The sequence below is a fragment of the Aptenodytes patagonicus genome, chromosome 3 (genome assembly GCF_965638725.1).
Source record: "Aptenodytes patagonicus chromosome 3, bAptPat1.pri.cur, whole genome shotgun sequence".
In the NCBI taxonomy this organism is placed as follows: Eukaryota; Metazoa; Chordata; class Aves; order Sphenisciformes; family Spheniscidae; genus Aptenodytes; species Aptenodytes patagonicus.
In genome coordinates, this window is record NC_134951.1 from 58,734,098 (window position 1) to 58,749,618 (window position 15,521).

Below are 15,521 nucleotides of genomic sequence, written 5' to 3' on the forward strand. Positions count from 1 at the left end.
TGATAGTCTCCCAGATTTTTAGACAAGCTGTTCTAAATAGAGTTCACAAAATTCTTTAAGCAGTCCATCTGTGGAGGGACACAACACTAAACAAAACTTTGCAGAAATCTGAACGGCCAAATATGCACCAGGAAGCAGCTGAATGACTCTGGCCCAGATATCCATGAGCTCCAGACCCAGCAGCGGCAGCAGGCATATGTTGGTTCCTGTCCCTATGGAGTCAAACACACCACTCAATCGATGGCTGCAGATCTCAAGCTCCAGGGGAAAATGAAATATTTTCTTACTAGTGATTATCTCATCCAATTATGCACAAACAGCACTATGGCTCTGAGGATTGCAAAACTGTTGGTTAAACTCAGTGGTAAGGTGGGAATCAACAGAGAGAATTTGTTAAATCTCGCTAAGTCTCTTTTCTTCTGGAAAACTATGTAATGACTCCCTGTCATTCTCAGATGAGAGACTGGGGGGGAGAATGAACCACGGAAAACTGATATGATAGTTTTGGAAGCAGAATTCTAATTCTACAGTTGATAAATAGCTCACGTCCTAAAACAGTACCGGATGAGTAAAGGGTACAAGACGTGTTAACGCACAAGATCTTACCAAAGGTTGGTTAGATATTGGCAGTTTTCTCTAAAAGAGGAATCTAAATGTAAGACAGCTTTTAGCACTTCTCCAGGGTTTACCAAATCTCAGATGTGTCTTTTGGCCTATGTGGACTGTAATCCCAGAGCCAGCAATTAAACTGCAATCCAGACTGCTTTTTATATGAAGTAAGGAACTAGTTGAAAGTAGAACTTACAGATTTAGTCTTTGTACACTGGAGGGAAAAACGTGCATTAGGACTCTCCCATCATGAGAAAGTAGAAACTGGTAATTTGAAGTGTGCAATTACGACAAGGAAAGTAAAATAATTTAATAGTTCTCTAAACTAATTTGGAGCTTCTGGACGAAGAGCAAGTTGACAAAATCATTGTTAGGTACAGTTATAAACATGTTCCTAAGTAAGACACTTCTTGCACAGGGAAGGCAAAGAAAATAATTCAAACTACATCCAAACTCCTGGGCTAGAAATTAATGCTTTAGTCCACCAGTTCTAGCCATGGAAAGGTTCCCTGAAATTAAACTAGAGTTAATAAGATTTCTTGCTAGGGGCTCAAGTTTCACTTGTGATAAGGGCCCTAAAGAATTTTAAGGTGGAAATTTGGTGCACCTGCTGTCAGATTTCAGGAAGAAGGAGGGGGGCAGGGAGAGGGAGAAGCTTTTTAAAATATAAGGAATATTTAAGTGAAATGTAGATGATCTAAAGACTCAAGGCAATCCTTTCACGAGATGAAACTCCATCTCCACACATCATTACAGCTGATTCTATGGCACACATACCACAGTAAGCTTGTAAACTGCAATATTGGTTTTCAGGGAAATGTCTTTGAACCTAGCTATCACCACTGAGCTGGAAACCAGATCATACGGAAAACAAAGCACAGGAGGGAGATGTGGTGAAGAAGGCAACAGCAACCTTAGAGGCCAAAAGCAGTTGACACAGGGAGATTGCTACTGACAAAAGTGGGCAAGGTCACATTGAAATGCATGGCAAAATTTCACTCCAGGTCACTGTCAGTCCCCTAGCAAAATTTAAATTACCCAGCCTGTTCTCAGTTCTTAACACAGAACAAAAGGTGGAGAAAAGGTTACGCTGAGCCAAAATGTTCTCTCTGGCTTCTCTCCAGACCTATTTGTCAACAGTTTGAATGGAAAACCAGAGGCATGTGTGTTTCATAACAAGTTCCCTGCACACAAGAGTGTGTATGTTTAACATCACGTTCCACTTCCACCGCTATGGAAGACCCAGTATATACATGTACACAGAGCTACGGAACTGGGAAAGATTTATTCTCAGGTTTTCCCATGTATAAATAATACTGTTTCCCAGACATAAAATGAAAAGCAGCACTATCTGAGAAACATTCAAGTTACACATGCTAGCTGAGACACTGGGGTTTGTCCCTAATTATTTTGCGATTTTGAATGTACTAGTAATACAGTCATTTGCTCAAATAAAGCCATTTGCAGAGGTAATCTGACCCTGCACATTGTCCCCAGAAGAGCTTGTAAAGATACCTGGCATTCAGAGCCAGCTGGGACACACCTAAATCTAACAAACAAACAAACAAAAAAAAGCTTGCTCTCTGAAACCATCTTGAAACCGTCTTTATGAGTCAGAAATAATTCCTCAGCACAGGGGTGAATTTCCAGAAAGTAAGCAGAAATCAAACAGGCACCCAGCCAGAACATATAAAAGAACAGAAGAGAGGAGAGTATCTGTTCAGGAGAAACCAAATGATGCTAGCCCGTCACACAGGGTGAGCTCTGGAAAGATGTCAGATTTGTCATAGCTGAGAAGAACACTAAAAATACAGGTCCAGATCATCCTCTGCTAGCAAAGCAGTGAGAGGTACCTCTGGATGAGTCTTGTAAGTTTCCCTGTTAGAAGCTCATCACACTGCTCCACTGATAGAGATTCTGAAGGGGCAGGACTGCCCTTCTGCAGAAAGTCACATCAAGCCTCATATGCTTCCACAGCAGTTCTTTGCTTCAACTGTGCTGAGCATGTATGTTCATATCTGTAGAAGGCCTCTATATAAACATACTCCAGCGAAAAAAGTAAAGCGTTCCAGCTGAAGAAGCACATACCTGCACTTGTAGATCCAATTCCTGCAGTAAGCACAGACCGTGGTATAATCTTTACTGCATACTTGAGAAACTGAGACTTCCCCGTACCTGGGTCTCCAACCAACAAAAGATGCGATTCACCTTGGGGAAAAACATTGATGTAGGAGTAGACAGTTCATATACAGAGAAAGATATACACAAAATGCTCTGAATTAAATAATACTTTTCATTATTCACCTAATGTTTAGTACTACATATACATTACAATATGTAATTCTGTTTAAGGCTGCACTATTTATTGGGTGTAATAAATACGTTGTTTAATAAAAGCATCCAGTCACATCACTGCACCCAAACCAAATATTTACAATGAAATATTTTAAAAGTATTAGCAGGTATTTGACATACTTCCCATAATGTGAGTTCTCACATTTTAGACTACTCATTTCTCAGACTCAACTCACTCTTGAACATGAAACAGAAGGATACCAGGGTTTAGTTGTCATCCCACTATTCAGTTACTTAAATTATTGTGAAAAGGACTAATAAAATCAGCAGGTTGTTTTTCTTAACTAATTCTGTTACATTGCCAACAGTTACACAATTTAGTAATATCAAAACAATGCAATTACAGAAGTAAATAATTTGGCTACTACAATCTCACTGAAGTGCTCTAAAATTATTTCATTGTCTTCTACAAAACATTAATACAACTTCAATTCAAATATAAAGTCTATAACCTTATTTAGCCGCTGGAGCATTAAGAAAATCCTGTATTTGTATATACACACATATTATTTTAGAACTATTATGACCTACATAGGTTATGACCTGTGTACCACCTGGCACATGGCATATCTGCCATCTAATAACAACAGAAGGAGAATCAGCAGGCAGATAACTTACAGTAACAGAACTAAGTGAGATGTGCTGACAATCACAGATGGAAAAGTCTGGCATTAGGAAGTAAAACGAATCCTTTAATTTCTCCTTTCAATGTACTATAGTGATCCACATTAAGGAAACATTAATATTCCATCCTTTGATGCCAAATACTGCTGGGAATATTCTACTAGAAGTCATTTCAAAACGTCACTTATACAATAAAAAGTGAGTTTATGTTTTATCTAAAACAACTGCCTTTAATATTCTACCTAATGGAATCCTGAATGCCTGTTTTTACTGGGTTTTATTTGGGAAAAATTAAAATAAAAAGAGGAAGTCTAGACACCCACTTTATTTGAGATTCTGGAAGAATACTCAGCATTAATCAAAAATTGCTCTCACTCAAGAAAATGGGATCATTATGCTTCTGAAACCTTACTGGTTTGATTTTGGAGGGGGGAAGGATGTGGGTGAAGACAGGGATGGGAACAACTGTTAGAAAGGATGTGACGCTATTAGAAACAATACTAACCTCTGATTCGAGTTCCAGTAGCATCAGTCCTCTGTACACCACCAGCAAGCACCATGGCTACAGCCAACTTCACCAGGTACAATCCAAAAATTTGAGGACATAAGCTAGCCAGAATTTCATTCCTCCCTAGAACAGGAGCAAAAAATGGCATTCAGCCCTAAGAGTAAAACTTGGTTTCCCATGGACTCCTATGTACACTTAAAGTCCCGTGTACACTGACAAATAATTTGGGTCTGCTTCCTGAACAAGAGGAGCAGGGCAGGGAGGAGATTTTATTTTTATTATTTTATTTTTTTAAATGGGACCCAAAGCAGTTGTTTGATCCAAACTTCCTTCGTTATAAAGATGTTAAGTCTTCCACGGTCACAAGCAGCAAAGCCAACCCTATCGCAATTTAAGGAACATATGGTCTGGATATCATGACACAAGGCACTAACGAAATGCCATCATGCAAATTCTTTTGTTTCACAGATTAAAGTGTAGGGGCTATGAAGAATAAAACTTGGAAGTTTCCAGACTTCAAAATATCCCCTTGAAAACTGGTGTGTTGTACATTTAAGAACACTAAGAAAACAGCTAACACTTGAAATATTTTGCCCTAAACTTGTGCACCCACAGCATGGCTCATTTCCTCATCGTTGTCTTGAATCTCCTTCTCCTTTGACCCTTCACTGTCAAAGGTCTCCTTTGACCCTCTCCTCCTCCCTGCCATAGTCCCCTTCCAGCAACAGGATATTTCAATCTGCTATGATAAAGCTGTTGGCTTGGAAGCTATGTAACAGAATTAATTCTGTCCTTCGAGATTCTGATACTAACAGCACATAAGGGATCACAGGTTTAATGCCATACATTACTCCCATTGCTAGGGAATAAAACAGAGTGACCAATTTTGAGTTCTTAACTTAATGTTTTAAATTTAGATGCAACTACATGGTACTGGCAAAATATGTAGGCACCTAATAGATGACTTGAGGCATATGTGGTTCATGTGGAGATCTTTTGAGGGAATTAACACATCTTTGTCCAAAAATTAAATTTTAAAAACTTTGGTCAGCCATAGCATAACTCAAGATTTAACTCCACAGTTGCCTCTATTTGACCTCAGATTCATTTGCCTTACCAGTGCTGAGCAGCTCAGCAGTTCTGCTTCTTCCTAGAAAGTATCCAGAAAAAATAAAAGTCACCGGCATAAGTTCTCTCAGAGGCCTGCCATGTAGACTTTCTCACCGAATACACAGCATCAGAACTGACTGCCATAAAATGCAGTAGTAACTACCATTGTCTCTTGAAAAACAGTAAATGAACATACATACTGTTGTGAAATGGCCTATACCTTAGACTCCTTAGTCAAATTTGATCTTTGCCCTCACCTGAGGGGACCCAAATTCAGACAAACAGCCTAGAACAGACACCTTGGGTCCTTCTAATTTCCACCTCAATTTTCTTGTAGCCACTTCATACTAATTCATTTATTCTGAATGGGTAATATTGCATAAAACCACATTGCTCCCTGCAGGCTTCCAAAAATTGTCCTGAGAATGAAAGATTAAATGGGACCTTCAAAGAGGATCCTGAATTACTTTCTGAACAGTTCTAACCAGGGTGTTAAGAAATATTCTCTTTCCAAACAGCAGGAGGAAGAAATGTTCTCGTTCCAAACAACAGGAGGCTAGCAATTAAATTGCTTTCCAGGAAATGCAGTTCTGAAGAATCTTTGCCATTGACAAGACCTCCAATTTCTTATGTGAGTGCTCTAATTTTTAAGCTGAGTACAGCTTAAAAATGGGCAACATGGGCAACAGTCCCACCTGCTTTTCCTCCTGCTAGTCTTTTAAGAAGAAGGACTATGGCCTTTTCAGGGTTTTAAAAGACAGAGTGTTAGCCTGAGACAGTTCAGTGAGAGAGATCCTAAAGAGTCCATTGAGCTTCCCTGTGATTCAGGAGGAGGCACTCAGATTATGGAGAGGGACAGAGTTCCAGACACAACTTCTGCTAATTCCTAGGTGGTTGACTGCAGACCATGGTAAGTTTAGGAGCAGGCATACTAAACACTCTGGCTGTTCTGGAAGCCACTGTGAATTGGGAGACTCTTTCCACATTTGATAGGAGGCTCCACAGCACCTAAATCAAGGGTCTAGGCACCCAAGAGTTGGGTTAAAGATGCGATGTGCTAAGCTCTGTGGTGCAGATTCACAGCTTAATTTGGGATGCAGAGACAGTGAGTCAGATCTCTCACCCCAGAGTCAACAGCTATGCTGACTAAAAGCAGATCTGGTCTGCACTATTCGTTCTAAGAGGTATGCTTTTTCTTTCTTGATTATAAAATACTTTTCTTTTTTTCCCTGATACTTATATTATTTCTCATTTCTTCTTAATAAACGTTCCACAAAACACTTGACTAGAAAGCTCAAAAGAAGGAAGATCAATGCAGTATGTTTGGTAGTTTTTTCCCAGTAATATTAAAGTAAGAATTTCACATTCCTGTACTGGAAAAAAAATATTTTTGGAGGAACGAGTGGTGGGATAGGATAATGGGGGAAAAACGTATTCAGTCACTGTATTTTCACTCCCAATTTCATCTATATCTGAACATGTGTCCTACTTAAAAGCTTTCAACTACTAACCTGCTAAGGGGTCATTCCTATGCTTTTCCCAGAAGTCTTCAAATTCCTTGCGGACTTCTTCATCAATTACAACCCCTGCCAGCTGCTCATTGTTTACTTTAACATAGTTTGCTTTCAAAACAAGCTCCAAGTTACAGCGTGCATCCTCATGGAAAGGTTTCCACCTCTGCATTACCACTCCATACACTGTGATGTCATCTCCTGGTGGTAACAACAAAAATTAGTAAAATAACATCTGACTTGAGATATGCAGATGTGTCAGCTGTAATGCGTAATAATGTAATTGAGATTCCGTGTTACAGTTAATAAGGTTAAAGAAACCCAACAACAAAAAGCAAACCTCCTGCAGTTACTGGAAGTCTAAAACAAACATTAGGTAGATTGCTTATGTCTGTGGTAGGAAGTTGCTATGTCTTTCTACTTCTGTTTAAGGTAGGTGAACTCTTAAAGGTATACCTCTGCTTGTTTCCTCTTTTAGAAAAGAGGAATTCATGGTAAACTGTAGAAGCTCTTCTTTCAATTAGATTTACTACACAAAAAATTTAGTCAAAACTTATTTGACTCCTGGTAACTTTTGTGATGAATTCCAGAATCACTCGTTAACATTCTGGCCACAGTGTGCTTCTGAGAAAGTACAACCAGAAATGAATTTCTTGTGGGGATGTGCCTATCTGAGAATTTTTAGTCCATTCTTCATACAACCTCCTGCCAATTAGCTTCCTTTTTGAATGCCAAGTAGCTTTTCCCACCTGCAGCACTCCTTAGATAGGAGGTCAGGTTACCTAGCTCTCCGAACCTACAGAGGGGCACCACATGCTGTGTGATGGTGTGGACCAATTTCCTGTTCCCACACTAACAAGGTTTAACATACTTTCTATATATCACAACACATTACTTTTTCGAAACTGATCTGTCAAACAGTCAAGATGCAACGTGGGGATGTATGACATTTTCTAGAATAGTCTTCAACTGCCATGCTAACGTCCAAGCTGAAACAGCAACGTGACAGATGAACATAACTCATTCAACGAGCCCTCAGCACTGACAGCCTCCTTGGCAAAGATTCATCTCAAATGGAAAAATAAAAATGCTTGTGGTACAAACATATGCGATATATGCTGTGTCCTCACCAGACTTGCAACTGTCCACTAAGTCATCTTCCAGAACAACCACCATGCAACGAGGGATGCTTCCAACAGACAGTCTTTGAACCTAGGAGACGAAGGAAAAACACTTCTTAAGAACAGCACCTTTCAAAAGCCATTTATAGCTGCTCTGGCTTAAGGACCTACATTCCTTTCCTGGAATCGAGGTCAGTCCTTGCTTTTTCTCACAAAACTACACAGTAAACATGCCACTGCTGCCATGAACTTAATAATGGAACTGTAATGCTTATATTAGTGGAAACAGGATTGGGTATTAAATGAGCTGAAGGTGCTCAATCCTGGGAGGCGCTGTGTGATTTCAATATCTTGCTGAAGAAAGCTCCCTAAAAGAGGTCATTTGAAAGAGCTGATTTTTTCTTTTTTTTTAAATAATTTGAGATATTTTTAGATACTTCTTCAATATGCAAAGTTTACTTTGAGTACTGAAGCATGTCTGTGGGTTAGATAACCCTTCACTGAAGTATATACTGAAAGATTATTCTCTATATTTTTCTGGTATTTAACCATAATTTGACAGGTTGAGATACAAGTTTGCACCTAGGTATCAAGGATTAAATCAACAACAGGAAAAAACAAATCGCACACAACCAGACAAATGTTTATTGACAAATGTGCCAGTAACTCCTGTAATTCTTTTTCTTTTCTCCAGGGCAAAGTCTATCCAATCTTGTCACAGTCTATTTCCAACCAGCAATCTTTCCATTTACACTTAAAGCTTGCAGTAGTTTTTAGAATATCCACTGCACAAGAACAACAATCAGAAGTACCTTTTCATTCTGCAGCACAGGTCATATGTGCTAGAATTCTAGATTTATTCACTCTCTAGTGCTTAGGAAGGTTAATTCATCCTTGTGTATTATCTAAATGGCCACAGGCAGTCCATCACTGACATCACTGTCAGTACTGGTGGCACATACACAGTTACTTGCAGAGCTCAGTAGGAAACAAGAGTGAAATTCATTCCCGGTTTAATGTGTTAAAACATATTTACTATGTTTAATAAGCCCAGGCTGCTGAAAATCCTTCCCATCACAGAGATCTGTGTGTCACACAGTAAAACAAAAAAAATGTTATAGAAACCATATGTCAGAAACAATCGTAATATAAACATGCAGCATAGGGCTTATTTCCTAGAAATAGTTTTGTTCCCTTACTTTTTTGCTATTCTGACCTTTAAAGAGCTTCATTTCGAATTTCATACATTTCTGTTTTCATACATCTTGCACGTAGATTGGCACCACTATACTCTTAATTCATAAAAACAAAACCCTGAAACAACTGAAGACATCTTAGAAAAGATTTATGAAAAAGACACTGAACATATAAATAAATACAGAAACATTGCCTGCAATATACCCTACTTATTCTCAATTTTCATACAGTGTAGATTTTCTTGTGCCAGTTTTGTCTTAGTTGTGTGCTACCGTAAAAAGAGGCCTGATTATTTCTTACTCCTCCAGCTTAGCTGTACTTCCACCCAGGGCTACCTTCAGAAAAACGAATGCAAATTCTGAGGAGCACATATTCAATAACTTGAATTCAGCATTGGCTGAAGGGAACAGACATTTGCAGACACCATGTACTGACCATACAGCACCGCTACAGCTGGCCTTGGCCACCACTGGGCTAGCTTTAGTCCTTAAAGAAACAACGCAAACCTGGTGTTATAAGGATTCAGCATGGAAATTTAACCTATACACTGATCTCGGGTGTTTTGTACGATCTGGAATGGAGTTATCTAATAATGGAAGTCTAATCAATAACTTAATTCTGATGTAAGCATGAACAGTTTCACTAAAATTAGCAGAGTTACCTTACTCCAGCAGGAAATTAAGCCCCCAAATGCCTTCTCTAGCAAATTAATTCTTTTTGTACTTGAGACATCTATACCTTAATACCCTCCCCTTTTTCTCCGTCTTATTTTTTTTTTACCTGTTCCTGAATTTTGATTTCTTGATAGTCTCTGCAGCAGGTAGGAGAAGAGGTTGTTCCAGAGAGACACGTGAACTTGGTTGAGTTGCAGCCTTCTTCATTAAGGCAGGCGGATGGACGACAGAATGCATAGTACTGTTCAAAGTCAGCCTTGACGACAAACACATGCTTGCACTTATTGCAGATATAACTCCGCTCAAACTCCAAAACTTTCACCAAACTGGTACGTATGACAGTCCCAGTAACAGACAAAAAGTGACCCACATCCCTGGTTTTAGGAATGTGCTCTCGAGTCAGCTCTGGGCAAACAGGCAAACCTGTTAAACAAAAACATGTGCAGCATAAGGCTATGCATATAAAACAAGGACTTACAATCCAGTTAGACAGAAAGACTAGAAAAAATGCCAGACATATTAACAGTAGCCATTGTTATTACTTTTTCATAAATGTGATTCAACAGTTCATCTGTTGTACCATAAACCTGATTCACTGGCCTCAGACAGTGAAAAACATCAGATGCTGAGCACTGACAGAAAATGTTGCCATTTTACTCTCCTGCTCTTGCCAAGGGCTGAACAGTCACGAGCAGTTCCCATTCGTGGAAATAGCTCCCGATGTTCTCAGATCTATTTATTAATTTAAATGATTTTGGGGGGCAAATGCCATTTATTCTACAACTGGTTTATCTGAATTACAAAATTTTAGTTATGCTACTTAATTATGGTTCAATGTTATTCCTGCATTTAAACAAGTGTAACTCCTAATCTTGTGTGAATTCTCAGGTCTAAGCAAATTTAAAATTCATAGTTTGTGAGCATTTGACCTTAAATCCACATTGCATACCAGTAAACCTCAAGCACAAGGAAGATGGCATGAAAAGAATATAAAGGGGTTATGAACACAACCAAAGCACATTCACTTGCACGTTCAAATGAATAGTGACAGAACATTTTCGTGGCACTTGCTCTCCTTTAATTCCACCCCAACAGCCACATCTGTGGTGTACTGATCCCGCTCCGGCGTTTATCCATGTGGCCATCACTTAGCACCACAGCGGCTGAAATCCTCAGGAAGATTAATCTATCTCAACAGCCTACAACGTCTTTATAAAAATAAATGGTCTCTGAAATGCACACCTGAGGATAGCATCAAAATACTGCCTCTTCAGAAGTTAGTATATGAACTACAAGATACTAATAATTATCAACTTAAAAAGAAATTACCTGCTCTTAAAATAATTTCTTAGCTTTACTTCCAAAATAGAGCTAGGAAACAGAAATGTAAATAAATCTGCTGGAAGATGATGTTTCTAAGGGGATCAAAACTATTTGTGCATTTAGGTCAAAACTTCTCAGTAGTTTTGGCTGCTAAAAAAAAGACATCATATATTTATTTCAGTGTTTTCAAAACCAGATCCTTTATTTCAGACATGTTGAAACATTCTGTTTTGATGCTTTTAAGCAAAGCGTTTGACCTTTTGCTTTTGTTTAAAGAAAATATTTTTAAATATTAAGCTAATTTTAAAAGGTAAAAGAAGAAAGTAAAAAAAAAGTAAGGTAGAAAGAAATTAAATAATCTGGAAAAGAAATAAAGTATTATGTAGAACTGCAAACAAATTTTTCTGGTTGCCTGTAACAAAGCTATTTACATATTCTACCAAACCTGTTGAAAATTCTTTTTCTCCCACAGGTTTGCATTTCTATTCAGTTCAGGCAAAAAAAGATAAAATCCATTATTTTTCTAACTGTTTTGGCATCTTTTTTTCCCAGCTCAGTATTGGTGCAGCTCAACAACCTTTGCAAAATACAACACATCTTACACTAGAGAGAGCTGCAGCACTGTAGTCAGGGTATATGATACGATCATCTCTGTGAATATTGAAGAGACAAGAGTCTGGACGGGGAAAAAAAGAGCCTTCATTCTGATCATGTTAGACTGCCGGACAAACTCTTTATGTGAGTATGTGCCTCTTTGAATCAGCTTTACTACATTAGTAATAACATGTAAAACTGAACTATTAGAAGCAGCTTGGCTATCAGTAACAGACACAGCAGTGCTCAGGCTAACGGTAAGTAAGGAAAAATCTTTTAATGGATTTGTAGCAAAAGGAGAAGTTATACCATCAAATTCCTACAATGCTAAAATTCAGATAAAGAACTTCATCTTTTACTTTCTTCAGTGAATCCGGGGTAATCATCCATTATTAATCACTGCATATGCACACTCCCCGAGTCCTTCTTTGAACTCCTAGATGCCCTGTCCATATTGGTATGAGCGTGCTAAGATTGCATTCTTATACCTAGCACAAGCAAAAACACCTTTCCTCACTTCAGTCCAAGCCTGACATGCAGATCCCCTCGGCCCCACTCCAGGTAGTTGCCTGCCGCTCTGACCAAGAAGGGTGCACCACCTTCTCTTCATTCCCGTCTGACGTGGGAATGGGAAGCGGCACTCCAAGACGAGAATCCTGAAGGTAATCGGAACCCAGCATGCGCTTAAAAGGTAACAGTATCATGGGAAAATTTGGGCGGAAAAAAGCCTACAGATCATTTAGCTTATTGCTTTTGTTTCTGCAGCAGCCAGCCTTTCGGTGGTACAGAACACACACCAAACTACACGGACAGATGTTCTTTTGATCCAGCCGAACCACACGAGGATAACCACCCCCTGCTCTTCATCAGTTTCCCTCCTGTTTAGTGATGGAGTAATTTGTGAGTCTGCCAACTAACTTTTTCCGTCAATGATCAGTCAGACTTGCTTTTATCAGTTATTAAAACTATTTCATCAAACGTGGCCAATTTTGCCTGAGGTGGATTAGGGAATATTCAGACAAAACATCACTGTGGGAGGAATGGTCAGCTCCAGCAACAGGCTGATAATAGTAGCAGGAATGTCTTAAAGACTCTGCTACTCATGCAGCGATCATCTGCCCCTTGCTTTGCTCCTCCTAATACTTCCTGGTAGCTTATAAAATAATCATACTTGGAGTAAAAATAACTGTTTTCATGCTGAAGCCCTGAATGATGCAAATGCATCCTAGAATGCTAGGGGGACGGTTTTAATTCACTCCAACTTTTATAGGTACAGGGAAATGCCTGACATTTCAAATTTTAGTACAACACAGAGGCCATCCTTTTACACCACATCCTCAGCAGTTGTATACAAGCTCCATAACACCTAAATAGGTAGCAAGCCTTTTATTTTTTGTCCCCCTAAAAACCTTGAGAAAATAGCATTATGAGAGCCACAGGCTAATTATACTTCTGATGTATGTGTTTTAATGACAATATTTTTGATGAAACTCACTGGGGCAAACAGGTCTATTTAACAACTGTGATTCATCAAAGTTCAAGCTGCCAAAAGACTGAATGATCACAAATCACTCCAACACGGGGCAAGGGAAGGAAACACAGGTCACCAGCTCTTGGCTTTGCAGAATGGACAGCTCCAAATAGCTACAATCAGCAATGACCAGAAAGGACTGTGCCACCGCTGACCCAGTTCCCCACAACAGGCAAAACACGCATTTTAACCCCAGAACCTGCACTCCACACTTACCACACCTCAAAGCTATTAAAAACTTCCTAGTAATAAGGAATAATGGCGTATCAACTTGTAGTGAAAAAAAAGGACAAAATCCTCTGTTAACGATCATGCCTTCCAACAGTTCACTGTAATTTTATAACAAGTAATTTTATAACAATTAGTTAAGCATAAAATTTGACAATTTCAGATTAAACTGTTACAAGTCAACTCAAAATTTAGACTTTGCCTCTTCTGGGAGATGGCTGGAGCCAATGAAGACCATGAGCCAACTGACACAGTAAGGAAGTCAACCTCCAAGAAAATCTACGAACTACATATCTTCCCCCCAAATTATTTTTTTTTCTTTAGACCTTCTGGCTAACAAGAGAAATAATGCGAGACCAGCCGCTGATCTGAGGAGTCCTTTTGCCACAGAAAGGCTTTGGTGTAAGTCCTGACCCAGGAACAAACGCCAACCATTGCACGCATGCCATCAGGGATGGCCACAGCTTTTTTCCGGGTTGGTCTACACAACTCCATGTGTTTGCACGTGTTCTGTTTAATAAACACTAGCCGTTCCCTACTGCTTCAAACACTGAAACTGCAAGAATTAAACTTGCTCCTTCCCTTGACCCCAATAGTTTGTTACAGAATAAGGGAATTCGGCAATGCTGACCAGGAGATGCCCCCGGGGCACCTCGCTGCCGCCCCCGCCCCGCCACTCACCCGAGACCCTGGCGTGGAGGTTCTGCTTCACGCTGAGCTGCGGAGGGGCCGCGGCGGCCTGCAGCGCTGCCAGGGCAGCCCGGCGCAGCGCGCTGTCGAAAATCGGGAGGACCTCACTGGGGAAGGCGTTGAAATACTCCCCGATCTCCATGTTGGTCTCAAAGAGCGTCAAGGCGTCGACGACGACGGGATAGTGCGCCTCATCGTCGGCCTCCCTCAGGATGCCCAGGATGTCGTCCCTGTGGTGCTCCAGCACGTAGGACTCGAACACCTGCCCGATGAGGTTCACCTGATCCGCGCTCAGCACCATGTTGCGTCTACGTGCAGGCAGGCGAGATAAAGCGGTTACAAAGCGAGGTTTTCCGGTAAGGTCACGCGCCTATCGGAAAACTTACTTTTCACTCGGAAAAGCCCATCACGGAGCCAGGCGAGAGCAGGGCGGGGCTGGCGCGTGCGCGGCTAACGAGCTTGGGCAACGGCGCCTCGTTACAACGCGCTCCGACCTGCCGGATGCCCGGCGGGACCGCGGCAGCCCCCGGGATCGCGCCGCCCGCCGCCTCTCACAGACGGCTCCCGCCAACCAACCGCCCCGCCCCGCCCCGGCCAGCCAATCAGCCCCGCCCCGCGCCAGTCAGTCAGCCCCGCCCCGCCTCCCGTCAATCGGTCACCCCCGCGGGGCCGCGCTCCTCCCGCCCGGCCGCCCGCCGCGGCCGGCAGGGTGGCGGGGAGCGGGCGGGGCTCTCCGCTCCCTTAACGCCAGAAAGTGAAGCCGCCCGGCGGTCGCTCTCTTGCTTGCTCGGCGGGGGATGAGGGGAGGCAGCAGCAGCTTGTCCCGCCCCAAGCGGCGGCGGGCGCGGGGCTCTCCGGAGCGCGGAGCCAGGCCTCCCGCTCCCGCCCCGGCCGCCGCCAGCACGGCAAGTTTTGAACGCGGCGCGGCCGGGCGGGCGGGCGCTGCGCGGCGAGGCGGGAATAGAATGGGATGGGCCGGGCCGGCAGCGCGCTGCCTAGGCCGCCCGCCTGCGGAGCGCTGCCCGAGGCGCGTCCCGTCCCGCCTCGCCTCCGGACAGCACGGGCCGCGGGTGCGCTCCCAGCGCTAGCACCGGCGGACCCGCCGGAGCGTCTGTGCGGGACCGCCCCCGTCCGCGCCAGGCGGAGGCGGGCAGCGCTCCGCGGCCGCCCCGCTCCCGCTCGGTACCTGCAGCGCGGGCCGCCGCCGCCGCCCCTCCGTCCGGACCGCCGCCGCGCCGCGCGGAGGCTGCGGCCGCAGCTCCCTCACCCGGCAGGAGAAGCGACTCCGTCCCCGCCCCCTCCGCGCCGCTCCACGCCCGGGCCCGGCGGCACCCGAGCGGGGCGGTGGGGCGGAGAGCGGCCGGGGAGCCGCCAGCCCGCGGGGCCGGACCCGGGCAGGGTAGGGGGGCGCTTCCCTCAGGTGCCTCAGCGGCCCTGCTGTGGGGA

At 42.6% G+C, this 15,521-nt stretch overlaps 1 protein-coding gene and 1 long non-coding RNA gene across 7 annotated transcripts in view; one reads left to right on the forward strand and one right to left on the reverse strand.

Annotated features, from left to right (window-relative positions):
* Nucleotides 1–14,376, reverse strand: part of MCM9 (minichromosome maintenance 9 homologous recombination repair factor) — a 49,017-nt gene extending 34,641 nt beyond the window's left edge. The window contains exons 1-6 of the mRNA XM_076333485.1: nucleotides 14,067–14,376; nucleotides 9,816–10,132; nucleotides 7,848–7,929; nucleotides 6,718–6,918; nucleotides 4,094–4,219; nucleotides 2,698–2,817 (exon numbers count right to left, since the gene is read on the reverse strand). Of these exons, the coding sequence (XP_076189600.1) occupies nucleotides 2,698–2,817; nucleotides 4,094–4,219; nucleotides 6,718–6,918; nucleotides 7,848–7,929; nucleotides 9,816–10,132; nucleotides 14,067–14,376 (1,156 nt within the window). The remainder of the gene's footprint in view (nucleotides 1–2,697; nucleotides 2,818–4,093; nucleotides 4,220–6,717; nucleotides 6,919–7,847; nucleotides 7,930–9,815; nucleotides 10,133–14,066) is intronic.
* Nucleotides 14,377–14,763: 387 nt separating this feature from the next.
* LOC143158067 (uncharacterized) overlaps nucleotides 14,764–15,521 on the forward strand; it is a 29,837-nt gene continuing 29,079 nt past the window's right edge. For all 6 annotated transcript variants that reach the window (XR_012994906.1, XR_012994905.1, XR_012994902.1 and 3 more), the window contains exon 1: nucleotides 14,764–14,980. This is a non-coding gene — a long non-coding RNA (uncharacterized LOC143158067). The remainder of the gene's footprint in view (nucleotides 14,981–15,521) is intronic.